Source organism: Hetaerina americana, unplaced genomic scaffold (assembly GCF_022747635.1).
Source record: "Hetaerina americana unplaced genomic scaffold, ioHetAmer1.1.p SCAF_10, whole genome shotgun sequence".
Lineage (NCBI taxonomy): Eukaryota > Metazoa > Arthropoda > Insecta > Odonata > Calopterygidae > Hetaerina > Hetaerina americana.
This window is the reverse complement of record NW_027286070.1, coordinates 4,381,509-4,397,187: the sequence shown is the minus strand read 5'-3', so window position 1 is coordinate 4,397,187 and position 15,679 is coordinate 4,381,509. Positions and strand designations below refer to the sequence as shown.

The following is a 15,679-nucleotide window of genomic DNA, read 5'->3' as shown; positions in this document are numbered from 1 at the left end:
AACTTGAATTATTTCACTATCACCTTATTCTCCATTATGTAAGCACAAAACCAGGAATAGCAGTAAACTCCACAGTTGCATTCAAACACTTCTACTAGTAAATTCTGTACTGAAAAATTGGGTCTGAGACTTAATAAATTCTAAGAAGATTTTAAAAGGAATTAACTCAATTCATACTTTTAAGTCCAATTTTTGAAAACATTCTATGAAGAAAAAATATTATTCAGCAAGTATTTAGATAATAAACTATACATTGTGTTATTCCTTTATTGTCTGTATACTACAGCTATATTCTAATGCATCACTTGCATGAATCATTTACATTTCGTTATTACTGATATTATTTCTCTACACTGTTTCTTTTCAAATTGCTCTTATTGTATGCGCTACAATTGTTCCTTCTATGTATGATATGGATGATGTGCCTTACACATACGTTGATGCAACACTTGTCTTTGAACAAATTAATAATAATAATCATTATTAATCAACACATGGTCCATTTTGCCCTTGAATTTGCATTTGATTTTCAGCATAGCTATAATGAGACCAACTGCCTAACTGGACCAGCAACAGTTGATCAACATTAAAAAAAAAGGTATTTTAGTCAAGAATCTATCAGATAGGTACTCACTTTTCTAGTTTAATTAAAGCCCAAATACTACCAATTTTGCAAATGTGAATGAAAGCAGCACTGGTAAAGCTCTACTCATAGGTAAACTGTGGACCTCCTTCCAAACATCTTCATGGCAAATACCACAATTTATCACACTTGATGCATTCAACAGAGATATGAATATTAAGTTATCCTAGCTTGATTTATCTGTGATACTAGTCGTACAGAGTATTTCGCATTATTGATCTCAATTTAATTCGATTCAACTACCAACACCCACAGCAGTTATTTGGTCAGCTAATTTCCAAAAGTAGCTAATTATTGACTAGGAGGTTAGAGAGGTGAGAGAAGAGCTCACCTAGCACTAAGCCCAATGAAGTGTGAGATTCACATATTAACAGAGTGAGGGCCAGTTCCTTATTCCCTGTGCCATCTAAGGTTTCCCAGAAAGATTCGGTATGTGAGAAAATCACTCAGATCAGGTGAGGAGCTGAGATAGTTCAGAGGCATACTCCCTGATCCTGAGCTTTGAACCCTAAGGCCGCCCTGTCTGTTGTCAAGTGTTTCAAGCAAAAGGCAAGTAAAATTTATACTGCTATTGCTTTTGATACCAAGCATTATCTCTGTTAAAGGTCAAAATCAAGTAAACCAATGCAAGCAAATTACAACAAAAACCTGCGACAAATAACACAACCATTTCAGCAGAGTCACAAATTGATGTGAACATAAATGTGAGAATTTAACATAAAAAACAGTAAATAAAAAAAATTCATCTAGGTAAGGATTCAAACCACAATCACAACTTTTGGCAAAGTGCCAGAACCTGCCACACTATCAGTTGGACACCTTGTTAGTTTAACTAGCTAACTCACATGGGTCAAAAATTGAGGGATCCAGATTCATATCCCAATCTGTGCATAATTTTTGCACAGAGGAATCATTCAGTTTTAATGCTAATACTTTTTACCAAAATCACCGGTAATAAAACGTAAAACACTACATGATATACATTTTTCCTCTCGCTTTATGAACTGAGAATTCAGTGAGCGATTTGCTATGCACTATGAGGTTTTACTTCATCAAGGTTTACACTTTGTAAGCATAACTCAATTAAAAAAACTGCAAAAAATAAGAAAATATAATGTGATGACAATATTTGAATGCACCATATATGTTTGGAGATAATTTTTAAACTAAGGTACATTGCACTTTTCAGTATAAAATTTAGACTCAAATCCTTGGCTCCAATTTGTTTACGGTGAGAAAATGGATGAAAGTTTCGTAATTTACCAAAGCATTAAACCACTAAATGTTGACGCAAAATTAAGAAGATAATTGCATTGACATTCTTATAGATGGCAATAGCAATTAATTAACATGACCCATGAGAATCAAAACCATAAAATTTACAAACATGACCTTCATTTTAACATTTAAATGCTTTTTTCTGATTATGGGTGAAAACTTTGTTCCAGATTAAGCCATCTTATTTCATGACTTCATTAAACATCATCAAAACGCCATTTTCAACCGACTCAAAGAAGACGGGATTTCTATTCTGAGATGTGAACATACGAGGTTTGTCCGAAAACTATCCAACCTGCCTTCATATCTCCGCATTGGTACTAATCTTCGTCATCCGGGCCATGGCATCCTTCAAAGTAGTCCCCATTTGATTGAACCACACGCTCCGAGTGGTGCTTCCACATCTTGAAGCAGTCTTCAAATGCAGATTTTGGAATGGCCATCAGCTTGGGTGTCACTTGTCTCAATGTCATTACGTCGTCGAACCGCTTCTCATTGAGGGCCATTTTCAATAATGGGAGCATCCAAAAGTCGCAGGGAGCTAGGTTGGCCTTGTACGGAGGCTGGCGAAGCTGTACAATCTTGTGTTTTGCCAAAAATTGCTGCACAGTGTTCGAGGAATGTGCTAGCACGTTATCATGGCAAAGAAGTCAGTCACCGCTTAACTAGAGACGTGGTCGTTTTCTTTTCTTGGCATCACGCAATCTTTTCAGAACTTCAACCTAATATTATTTGTCGATCGTCTGGCCTCTTGGAGCAAACTCATAAGGCACAGCACCTTCACAATAAAAATTAAATTTAAAAAAACACAAGTTGGAAACTTTTCGGACACACCTCATATACAACAAGCATTGATATAATGTTTCCTTTTTTCAAACTGTGCCTGAAAATTTTCAAGGGCAGAAAAATAATACATGAATTTTTTAATTTTAATGTGTCATCATGTCAAAATGGTACTTAAAGACAGGAGAAGATACCAGAATAACTTCTTTTTTTCAGAATTTGAGAAACCGCTCCCACTTTGATTCCATTACAACCAACAGCACTGATTGCCCTCCTTGAAGGTTCCTTCAACAATTCTCATTCTGCCACTATTGCAAAGGGAAACATAAACCATCCATTTTCATGATTTCTTTCAAAATCCCCAATGAGGTAAAGAGCTGATTTGGACCAACAGCAGTTGGTGGAAGAAACATTACACTTAACTGGCAGGATTATTTCATAACCACATTTGCTCTTCAGCAGTCTTTTTTTTACTTGCTCTGAAAATGTTGAATTATTCATAACATGATGAATTAAAGCCATTTATACGTGTTTCCTGGACAGTTTTTCAAACTTGCCCACAGAAAAAAATCCAATGCCCTAAAATTCCTACTAAGGCAGGCATCATGTGTCCATAAAGTGACAAACAAGATATCTCAAAATGGACTATATTATTATAAATCATTTTAAGGCTTTAAATATCCAAATTCTGAGGACAAAAACTGTCGCTCAGCAAGCCAGAACAAGTATTTTAATAGCATTTTAATGCAGAATTTTGAATTGCACTTTGATAAGACTCCCAAAATAAACTACCTCTACATCATGAGGAATAAATTACCAAAATGGCAATAATTTAAAAATTAACCTAAAATATTAGTATCTATATCTTTAAAAGGAATTAACAATGTAATACTGACCCAATAAAGGAGAGAAAACAGCCTCAGCAGAAAGCTCAAATCAAGAGGAGACTTCACATGGCTATTATATGCTCTAAAAATTTCACTAAACCTTAATCCATGCAATTCCTCCTAGCTTGCTCAAAATACTTGCGTCCACCTTGTTTTACAAAACTATTGGCTTTATTTCAGCTAACAGGTGATATCCAGGCTAGATAGCTCTAGACCAAAATCTGACTCCAGAACAAATCCCCTAGTTATCAAACAACCTATTTTCAATGGAATACAATAATTTAAAGGAGTCTGCCGACTAATTAAAGTTTATACCTTCTAGTAAGCACTTTTTGCCAATATGCAAAGATTGGAAAAAATTGCCATGCTAAGAACCTAAATCCTAAAACGCTCGAGTCAATTGTCTTTTCAGCAACTCTTCAAAAATACCATGACTTGTATGATGCTGTCCATGCAGTGACCACAGTCCAGTCTGGAAATTTTTTTATAAACATTCGGAACTCTGGAGACATTTTCAAAGGCCCATGCATCAAGTGCCCTGTAAGGGCCAGGTCTATCAAGTACGGATGGAAGTCTGCTCGTCTCCCATCCAGCAACTGGAAGAACAAAACGATTGAGTATTGCCAGGTAATGCAACTTGTAACAAATGCAGTGAGTTAAAATGCCCTGCTTGCTCTAATTTAACGTCACTCATCCACCTTAGCCTTACATTTTCCATATAATCTCATTTCTTAAAGGTGAGACCTTACAAAAAAAGATTTATCATGGAACCCAAGTCTTTTGCAATGGAATTCCATGTGACATGGAATCTAGAATGCACAATGGTCAAAGGGTCACTTACCGAAAGGTCTAGCGAGAATATCCATGGCTCAGGAGAAGAGGCCCTGCCATAATAAACAAAGTACGTGTCCCGACCATTCCACTTTGGTCCGCTCAATGGCCCACCATCACCCTCCTCGGGCAGCAGCAGCCTCCATCCTTTGAGTGCCACCCCGTGCACGGGAGACAGCATCAAGCCCATGTGATCTGGACCTAGAGAGACAAGATGGAGGTATGCCATCATTACTCCCACACTGGACTCCATTGCATTTAAAGACTCCAACCTGAGCAAAGTACAGTAAAATTTCACTTGCATATTTTGGGGAGAATTCTAGTGAAATACATTTTGGAGTGCATAGCCAAGCATTACCATGCTGGCAATGACGAAGGAGAAGCACCGTCATGTCTAGAGGAAAAATGTGTATAATGAGATTTTCACATTATTTTACTATTACATCCTATGTACAGCAATTTTCAAAGGGCATATTTACAGTAATCAACTCATTGGTCATTTGTACTGTTTTTACAAAGACGCCTTGTTTTCCATGGCATAATTTGAGATACAGGCACATTCAACTCATTTTTTAATGATAAAACCCCTGAAGGGAGGAGACAATTTACAGTCTTCTGCAATGAGATGCTACTGCCAACAGGACTGCCTTCTACCTCTGCATCATCTCGATGAGTGCAGAGTTGTGCCCTCAAGTCCAATCACTGGACCACCCAATGCATACATATCACTCCTATCCACTCACTTATAATGCAAAACTTAGCCTTTCATGAACCCCTCAGGCCTCAAGATTTAAAGCACTGACTGTCATGGGCCAACATTAATAGAAAAGGATTGAGATCTTGATGCCAGTTATCAACCTATCTTTGACCTATTTTCAAGAAATATGTTTCCCTTGCAAGTTGAGACATTCAAATAATTAACCTTTGACCAATTACACACCCCTGGATACTATCACTTCAAGATCAGGAATCTCTCCCTTTCCCCTGCATTTACATTGAGACCACAACATTCAATATTAAATTAAACATTGAAGGCTATCCTTGAAATAGTGACCACCCTCACACCAGTTGCAAAGAGGACATTCACTTTGTGTATAAACAGATGCAGGAACAACTTATAACAACCTATGCTCCAAGGATTTTGATATGATGTTGTTAAATAGCTTCCCTGTCAATCTGAAGCTGTTTTAATCTGTGAATGACCAACTCCATTGGCAAAATAATGATTGAATAATGACCTATGATTAATTTGCCAAGTTGTTTCATTTACTTTTACATTATATCAATTAATACCATGTACGCTACGCATGGGGGTGCTGTACATGACGAGAACCTTTGGTGATGCACCTGGAAGTGATTAACAAAAGAGAATCTGGAGAGATGGTGAAAAGATGGAGTGAATGTCAGAGGGAGAAAGATAATACTTATGAAGTTTGTCAACAATATGGTGAGAACTGTGGAAGATCATCCAATCCTGAAGATGATGACAGAAAAGATTAAGAAGAGGTGTGAGAGAGAATGAGGACATAGAAAGCAAACATCAAAACCATGCACATTTAAATTGAAAATAGGATAGGGATTAAATACCTGGAGTGGGCATTGAGCAGGAGAAGAGGTTCCAAAACTGAGGAAATGCCTAGGTGGTATGTAACTTTAAATGCAAGGAGGCTAAGGCAAGAATAGAAATAGCAAAGATGGCATTCGACAGGATGAAAGGGTTGCTTAAGAACGAGATGGGTGTGGGGCCTTCAAAGAGAATGACGACATCTTAAGTTTGGAACGCATTTTTTTATGAAGCAGTGGATAAGAGAAAAATTAAGGCATTCAAAATGTGAGCATGGAGAAGAATGGAGGGGATCAAATCAGCAGATTATGTGGAGAATCAAGAGGTTCTACCGTTAGTGTTAAAAAGGCTACTAGGATGAGATGAAGGAAAAATAATTGGGTCGGTCATTTTCCAATATCAAAACAAAGCATGCTTTTGCTAAAAACAATTAGGATGAATAAAACCTGCAAATATTAGCTTTTAATGCCCAATTACAAAAATGCCAGCCTTTGGCCAAACTAAAGGCAACTTGTTCATAATTTAATCAAAACAATGTTCAATGCTTGGAAACACTTGATCATTTAAATCATTATATTCCAGGAAACTAAAAATTTCGTCCTGGAGACCAGAGACTACAATGCTTATCGTTTAACCAGAAGTCATATTGACATAAGACTTTGATGATGTAATCACAAGGGGATATTTGGAGATAATTTGTAACTTCATTTACCACGGAAAGTAAAGAATGAAGGGACCGGGCCTGTCTGTGAGAGTTATGTTTAGATCTTGTGCAAGTAAAACTACAGCGCTAATTAAAACAAAGATTTGCAATCAAGTTTAGCATGAAACTTGGCAAGACCACTACAGAAACTGTTTCTACAATCAACACTGCTTACAAAGAAGATACCCTGTCAGATCGGCAAGTGTTTCAGTGGCACAACACCTTTTTGGAAGGCTGGGAAGAGGTCGACGACAAGGACCATGCCTGGCAGAAATCCATGACCACCACGGCTGACAATGTGATGCGAGTGAGGGAACTGTTGAACTCAGACCGATAATTAAGTGTTCATTCAATGGCCGACATGTTAAACATTCTAAAAACTCAAGTTCATCAGATAGTTACGAACCATATCGGTATGCAGACGGTGTGCCCAAAAATGGTTCCAAAAGTGCTCACAAACAATCAAAAGTCATGTCCCATTGAAACATGCCAAGAAAACCTCGACATGTGCAAATGTGATCCCAAATTTTTGGATGTCATTACAGGTGATGAGACTTGGGAGTTTGAATATGGAAACCAAAAGACAATCATCAGAGTGGCACACATCAGCGTCCCCTACCCAAAGAAAGCCAGGATGAGCAAATCAAAGATCAAGATCATGCTCATCATGTTTTTTGACATCCACGGGCTGGTTCATCACGAGTTTGTAGAACCTGGAACCACTGTGAACTACAAAATTTACGTGGAAATACTAAAGAGACTGAAATGCAGGGTTCAACTCATTTGGCCGGACATCGCTGACAGCTGGAAGTGGCACCACGACAATGCACTGGCCCACAGAGCCTTAATCATCACTGACTACTTGGTCAACGTAGGGGTGCCAACGATTCCCCAGCCCAGACGTGGCTTCCTCAGACTTTTTTTTGTTTCCACGCCTCAAAACACCCCTAAAAGACAAGCATTTCTGGACAACGGATGGGATCAAAGCAACTTGCACCATGGCATTAAAGGACATTCAGAAGGAGGCCTACCCTAATGCATTCGAGAGCTGGAAGTCCTACTAGGGCCGTTGAATCCACACAAAACAAGCCTATTTTGAAGATTTTTAAACACTTGTAACGAAAAATTCAGTAAATGATTTGTAATAGACTTACTGAGAGAACCCATAAACGGACACTCACATTGCAGAAAGTTTAAGTTTTCAGCCTTCTCTGAGTCCCTCTTTGCTCGCGTGAGTGCTTCTACATTGATATACATACATAGAAAAACCATAAACACAGTAATCAACCCGAAGGTCGGTTTGGTAGGTGATGGTAGAGTTCACCCAGTACTAAGCCCTATACGGCGTGTGAAAATTCACACATCAGTGTAGGGGAGGCCAGTTCCTTTCCCTGTGTCAGTTATGGTTTCCCAGGAAGATCTGGTACCCGAATAATCACAAAGCTTGGGTGGAGCTGCAGGTGCCTAGAGTGGCTTGCCTGGGAATCGAACCCGGGCCCTCCAGTCAGTAGTCCAAGGCTCTACCCACTGGACTACCACGACCCACATTGACATACATACACATACACATATCCCTCATTGCAGGGACGCACACATTAATGCAGTTCCTCAACATTCAACTATCTCATGAAAGCTTTCATTTAATTTTGTTTCAATAAAAATTATTATTATTAACATTTAAAAATTAAGATGATAAAATGTACCTTCAGCAGTAAATGCCTCTTTTCACACTCATAAACTCAAAACCCTGAAGAGAAATATGCTCAAAAAACTATTGGCCTAGCTGTCATATAGCTGAGTGACTTATACCCTCAACACATTATTTATATGTATTTCCACAGTGGAGCAGGTGAAGATATCATCAAGACACCTTCTAAAAGAGAAACCAAGTTTAATGCTTTCAAAAATGTGCTTGTTTTATTTGTTTCATTCACCCTTTTGTAACTTTTGAGGCATGAAATGGAAACATTCTTCACCAAGAGAAGAAATGCCTACTGCTCATATTACTTCAAATATTTAAATGCAAGATTGCTTTTCAGTTCTGACAACAGTACTATCACTTGATTTTTCTTTGACCCGGCATTCACTTGAGTAACTCTGCACTTACCAAGACAATTATAACACAAAAGCAAGTGGCATTCGTGCAAAGCATAAGCAATTTCCCACAGTTATGTCACAAAAACAAATCACAACACATGCATATTCAAAGAGAAATTACAGGAGTGAGCAATTACATAGTGGTCACTCATGTCACATATTCCCATTCCTGACATTTTCCTAATTTTCTCCATGATGTGACATTGCTTGCCCAGATTTTCCTCCCCAGAATTAGAATCTAAATGAGAATTTTTTTTTGGATCACAACATTCATTTTGTGAAACAGCGGTATCAATGAAATCAGTCCAAATATTGTATGTTTCTGCCAACTTCTCCACTCATGACGGTCTACAGCAAACAAAAATTGATCTCATAACTAAAAGGCATGCCTCTCAACAGAAATTCCCATTTGCCACATCATATTCCCAATTCACAAATCAAAATCTTAATTTTTTTAAAATATTTATTTATTCAGTATTAGTCCGAAAACAGCACATTTTGGCCTTTACATCGAACTTTTAACAATGATAACAATGGTCACATTTACAAACACCCAAGCCCTAGATGGAGGGTAACTCACCCAGGCAGGAATCGAACCCGCGACCCTTGGAACAGCAGACGAGGACGTTACCCCGCCGCCACCGGGGTCAGCCATATGCCCAATATTTTCTTGAAGTTTAAGAGAAATTGAACAATTATCAGCTTTTTCCAAATTTCCCCAAATAAGTGACCAGCCTGAATTAAAGTAAAACACGGGTCAGTCCAGTTTATGACTGAAGATGAAAGGGAGGGAGAGAAATGGAAAGCACATAACTCAGAAAATTGCCCTTGAATGGCCGCATGATCTACCTGGTTAGCTAACTCACTCACGAATAAGAAAAACAGTGATTTAGATATGGAGGTGAGGGAATTTCCAACCAATGACTCTCTCCTTGTGGGGCAACTTGGAAGTTAGTGAAATCTGGCAATTTGCAGAATGGCACCAAAAATCTGCATGCAAAAATAAAAGAAGCATCCCCTTGGAAGAACTTCCTCACCTGTAGCATTCAAAGTAAGTCTTATGCTGCCATCTGCTAAAGTTTCTCGAGACAGCAGCTCTAACTTTGTTTCATTGCCTGATAAGTTGATGGCTGGCCCTGATATCCAATGTGTTTTCCTAAGAAAATAAAAAAATAACAAAGAGTACTTACCAGAATAGTAAATACTGATAATTTCTACACGATTCAATTAGACACAGAGGAAATTAGCAAGCCAAATATCAGTTAGTGCTTTGAATAACTGGCCAAAAATAATGTCAAGTTTACTTTTAAGAAATAGCAATAGTTAGCTGAAGTAGTGATACACAATACTTATGTATTTACAATAATAGGTTTAAATATAAGCAAGAGCAAACCAATGAGGGCACATTTAAAAAACCACCTGCAACAAAAATTCAAGCCAGAGTACATACACATATAGCATATTTCTCTGAACATATTCCCCCAACCCATTTCTGAAATTGACCATTAACATCAAGAGAGAACTTTAAGAGCACATGCACTTAATTCTGGAGCTAATATTTTTATTGTTTTTTAAGCGCATACACATAACCCACTTTACGTTTTCTACCAATATTTTGGGCAAGCAGGGGGAATATACTCAAAGAGATAACGTAAAGAGAATGACATAGACACACACACACAGAGTGAGAACCAAACACATGAGGTAGCCACATTCACCAAAAATAAAGCCAGTACTATTTTAAAATAAACTTCCGTCAAGCTTCACCCCAAACCTTTACATCCAATCTTACTTCAATCTTTCTGCCAGCAAACAAAATAATCATTTGCAGTTGCTCTTTTCAAAAACAAAATATTTTTTTTAAATCTCAGTAACTTCGAAAATGTACCACTTGATAAAAAATTTGAACATGAATATTTTTTCTCATTCCAAAGGTTCACAAACAACACTTTACCTTTGGAATTAGCCACAAAATGACAAAACAGGCAGGCAAAAAAATTGAAAACAGCAAGGCATCATCTAAGATTTTTGGAATGTACACCTTAAACTTTCCAGGGTGTTCTCTGGAGTATTCCCCTTGGAGGTGACATTAATCAAAATAAACTGAAAGCAATACTGAAACCCCCAAAATACTATCAGAGAGGAGTACCATATTTTAGTTCAATTTAGTGAATGGTGTTTCCACAAAATGTGCAGCTTTACCTTCATAACTGGATCAGTTCAACATAGCTAATGTTGATTATGTAGTCAAGCATATATTATTCATACCTCAGTGAAAGTATAAGTAAAACACTCAAGTGATAACATTGAAGCAGAAAACAGCCGACCTACACAAAAAAGGAGGTCAATTAAAATGCCGATATTAATGGAAAAAAACAAGACTTTGGCAGGACTGTTCCTTCTTCATAGGTGACCACTACCTTCTACATATTTTCTGAGGAAGATCCATGCAGATGTGCATCTCATCTTACTGATGGCATATTTGCTATTATTAACTCTAGCACAATGAACAGCAAGAAGACTCTAGTGATTGTGATCCAGCCATTATATGGTGTTCAAAGAGCACAACATTCAGTGAAAGAACAAGTTTCAAATTTCCCGCAATTCATACTTGAAATACACAGTCTCCAATCTTGTTGAGAATATGTGAGCAAAAAACATTTAAAATTATATGAAAATACAACAATTTTAGAATAATGACATGGTAGATACAGATGCAAAATGGACTGCATTAAGTACAGAATGCTTTATCCTATACCCCAGTTATCAAAAATGTTATTGAACATTAGAAAGAATTAAAAGCAAGAGAGATCCCAATGCAAGGGAAGATTAATTTCCAAGAAACCAGGATTCAAAACCAGACCCCTCCATGTCCAGCAGAGTGCTTTAGACAGTTAAGCTACCGAGGTATCCTCTTACACTTGGAAAGACAAAGGCCAAGGCAAATTATTTTTACACTCTAAAATTGGTGCATCGCAATGCACACTCAGCAGATGACTACGTTAAAAGTTACTGTTGTGGTATCCTCCAAAGTTTCTTGGAATTTGTCAAAGGTAAAACACCATTGTGTTTAAAGTTGGCTATAACCTCGTGGAATATGGAGCTTCACACACGCCTACGAATGCCTGTGACATTGTATGTACGGTATTTCATCAAAACATCTTGTTCCTTTGGAGCCCCCAAAATTTTGCAGGGTAAGAAGATGCCTTAGCAGCGTAACTGGCTAAAGCATTCGGCCAGACATCGAGGGATATGGGTTCGAATCCCAGTCAAGGCAAATGATTTTTACACTCTGAAATTGCTGCATTCTGAGGATTAATTTGGTTTCAGATTTCCCAGAGGGGTCAGAGAGGCAGTCCTGGCATTATGAACGATACTGGAAAGAATATTAAAAATTGATGTTTGAATGTATGCAAAAGTAGGAATTGGCTGAAAGGACATGTGACTGACCATTAATAATAACCATGCCAGACCAGAGAGATTCATAAGAACCATTTCAAATGATCTCAATTGTTGGGACACCCAAAAATTGCATTATTACTTCATAAGTTGGGCACTCTGATAAGTTTGAATGGGAGTGGAAGATCAGCAAAATAAAAAAAGGTGTGAAACAGGAATGCCACCTTTCACCAGAATTGTTTCAACGTGCTTATTTAGCAAGGAATTGACAACTTGAAAGAAAATTAAAAAAAGGAGCAAAAATAAACAGTGCCAATTCACAGCATAAAATTTACCAGTGATATTACGCTTGTCACAAATTCAGTGAAGGACATGAATGGGGGTGTTGGATACACTGGCAGTCACACCCAGAAGGCAAAAATTAAACATAAACGTCATGAAAACAAAACTTCCACTAATAGGCAAGAATACCTCTAAAAGCAATGTAAATATAATGCTAACTAAGACCCCCTACAAATGAGCATATAAATCAATTCTGTTACTAGGGAGGCATTATCAACGAGGACAACAGGTGTAATTCTGAAGGAAGTAAAAGGATAGCACTGGCTAAACAAGATTACAAGAATAAGAAAGATATATCTTACCTATCAGGTGTATGGGAACTGCGACAAGGGAGGCTTTTGCTAAGTCCCTTGTTTGGTCTGTGCCATGTAAGGGTTTGAAGGCTGGACAGTTGAAAAGGAGATAGATTGGCTTGTGGCAGCAGTGATGAGGATATGAAGAAGGAACACTAGAATGAGCTGCACCGAGAGGAAATTGAACACTCAAGTTTAAGATGAAATGAAGGAAAGATGTGAACTCATTGAAGAGAAGAAACTTGTGTGTCACCAGTAGTGACAAGATAAGAAATACAAGAGAGGTAAGGGAAGGGCTTAGCCCTTAGAGAGGACTTTAAAACTGCATTTTTTATCATCAGCTTGATTAGCAAATAGTTTGGAGGTATGATAGCTCAGTGGGAAGTGGATTAGAACTATGGACTTGGATTCAACCTAGGAAATTCTTTTGGGGCCATGTTAAAACCCAGGTCATACCTCTGTATACCCTTAGCTGCACTATGTGATGAGCCAGGAAGATCTGGTACCATGAGAGTACCATATACTCCTGGGAAACTTCAAGTAATGCAGGGAAATGATGTACCCCCCTTTTACTGCCCAGTGTGGAGTGTGGATTGTAGACAGTTTTTAGAAGGTTTAGTATCATGTGCCTTATACCCTCACGTATCAAACCAGCCACTGGCTGATTTGTATACATATATAATGTCATATTGATGTGTGGATTTCATTTAGGGCCTAATATGTGGAAATATAGTATCTACCCTCACCAATAAAACCAACTTTTGGGTTTCTTTCTGTGGTGGCTGTCGGTGTTCTATTATCATCAGTGCATTCATATAGCAACATACCACTCACCATCCCCAACTCACAACTTCAAAGTATGTATTTTGGCCAAGTTCAGTTATTGTTCCTGGGTCTGACTTAGTTACATCTCCACTAGCTGACTAGGTACACATGCTGAGAGAAGGGAGAAGAGGAGAGGGCAAGGAGGCCCTATTAGACTGATCACACACCTCCACTTGCTAATGCATGCATACTAAATATGCAGTTTTTGTTTGTCAGAACCTGAATGTTACATGTGGTTTTCTGGTGTGACTGGTCTTTGCTGAGCTGATGAGGATGGTAAAGTGGATGAATTCAATAATGGAACTGATGAGGAACAGAGGATATTTCCTTCCAGTATTTGACCTTACCATCACCACTAACAGGCAGAAAAAAGCATTCATGAAATACGTAAGAAGCCATAATTAATGTGGTATAATTGTTTACATCTCTTGTGTAGCTGATCTTCAAGATCAGATGATTTATGCTATAACAACTCTTCTGCAACCACTTAGAAACTAGTCACTGGATATGAAATTCTAAAAAAATAGGCAACTAGAGAAATCAGCAGTGGCGGACCATAGCTTTACCAAGGACCATAAAAAAATGTGGGAGGGGACCAAAATTATCTGCCGATCCAACACATACTGGGACCGACTCACTAATGAGGCCATCGAGATCCACTTTCGAAAACATAATTTTAACAGGGACTCGGGCTTTTACCTGAGCAACACCTGGAAACAAATCTTTAGAGCAATGGGGGGAAACCAGAAACGACGGGCGGCCAATGGGAAGGTGCCCTGATACGCACCATTCCACCAACCAATCAACACCTGATTGGGCGGAAAATCATATATATATACGGGGGAAAAAGTGGCAAACAGCATTCAGAAGCCCTGAAGACAATGACCGAGTCAGACATCGAAACGTTGGCCGAGATGGACGATATAACCTGGTGGAAGACCCGAGAGGAACTTTCAAAATATTAAAAATATTGAATTTACAAGTCTGAACAAAATCACACATTGCAATGATATTAGGTATATTTGTAGGTGCATGTGTATGTTAGCTGGTAGTAGCTGGTAGTGTTTGCATGTGTGTGAGTTGTAGGTGTTCTGGCATGAATGTATACCATGTTTTGTTTTTGGATAGTATAAATTTGTGGCTTTTGCAAGTGGTGTTTTTTTTTCTTCCTCAACTATGGGTGGTGTCCTGACAACCCTGCCACATGCCCTTGTGGCGGCTTGCTGGGTATTAAGTAGATGTAGATATAGTAGAGTGAATTAGGTTTCCTGGAAGGGGAACAAGTCTAAACAAATCAGAGTTTCATTGTACAAGCAGAGGGGTATAAAGAATGGGGACCTAGTTAAGGGAATAATGGAATTAATTCTTCCTTTCAATTTTCACTGTGAAGCAGATAATTTTACAATGGTAAACCCAACAACAGGTTTGCACATTTGCGTTTAACTAACCAGATGAAGGTGAGCACGGGCATCAAGTAAGGCATCCCGCAGTAGAGCTCCTTAAGGCATTCATCCTCCACAGGCACAGCTCCCTTGAGCAGGTTTGGGTGCATCTTCTGCAAGATGCTGGGGCTGTTATGGTCCATGTCCACCAACCAATAGCCAGTCTCATGCCTCCGTATGTTCCCTTGAACGTCATGGAATGTTCGATCCGAATGCTAGGGGCAAGGGAGGACTTTTATTACATAAATGGCCAGAGATAGCTAAATAAGTAACCATCGCATACATGTTATGGTAAATCAAAAACAAGACCAACTACAAAGACATACCAGTCATAGTATTTCAACATAAAATAATTTTTAGCATAAATGCACATGAAAATAGGGACCTGGATGGACAATTTGCATACCACTACAATTAAGTTGTTTTTAAGTAAACTTAAAACTTTCTCTGAGGTAATAAAATATAATAAATTCAATATAAATGAATAATTGGGGAAATATTTGTTTTAATTACGAACTTATTTAAGCAGTTGGTATGTCTTGAAAGGCTGGTAGCTACCTACCCAATCACAAGTTTAATAACAACAACAGAA

At 38.2% G+C, this 15,679-nt stretch overlaps 1 protein-coding gene across 1 annotated transcript in view; it reads right to left on the bottom strand.

The window, feature by feature from the left end:
• Positions 1-1,748: 1,748 nt before the first annotated feature.
• LOC139700189 (endoplasmic reticulum metallopeptidase 1-like) overlaps positions 1,749-15,679 on the bottom strand; it is a 37,985-nt gene continuing 24,054 nt past the window's right edge. Inside the window, exons 12-15 of the mRNA XM_071598774.1 lie at positions 15,094-15,302; positions 9,824-9,942; positions 4,433-4,623; positions 1,749-4,187 (exon numbers count right to left, since the gene is read on the bottom strand). Coding sequence (XP_071454875.1) covers positions 4,011-4,187; positions 4,433-4,623; positions 9,824-9,942; positions 15,094-15,302 — 696 coding nt within the window. The 3' untranslated portion in view covers positions 1,749-4,010. The remainder of the gene's footprint in view (positions 4,188-4,432; positions 4,624-9,823; positions 9,943-15,093; positions 15,303-15,679) is intronic.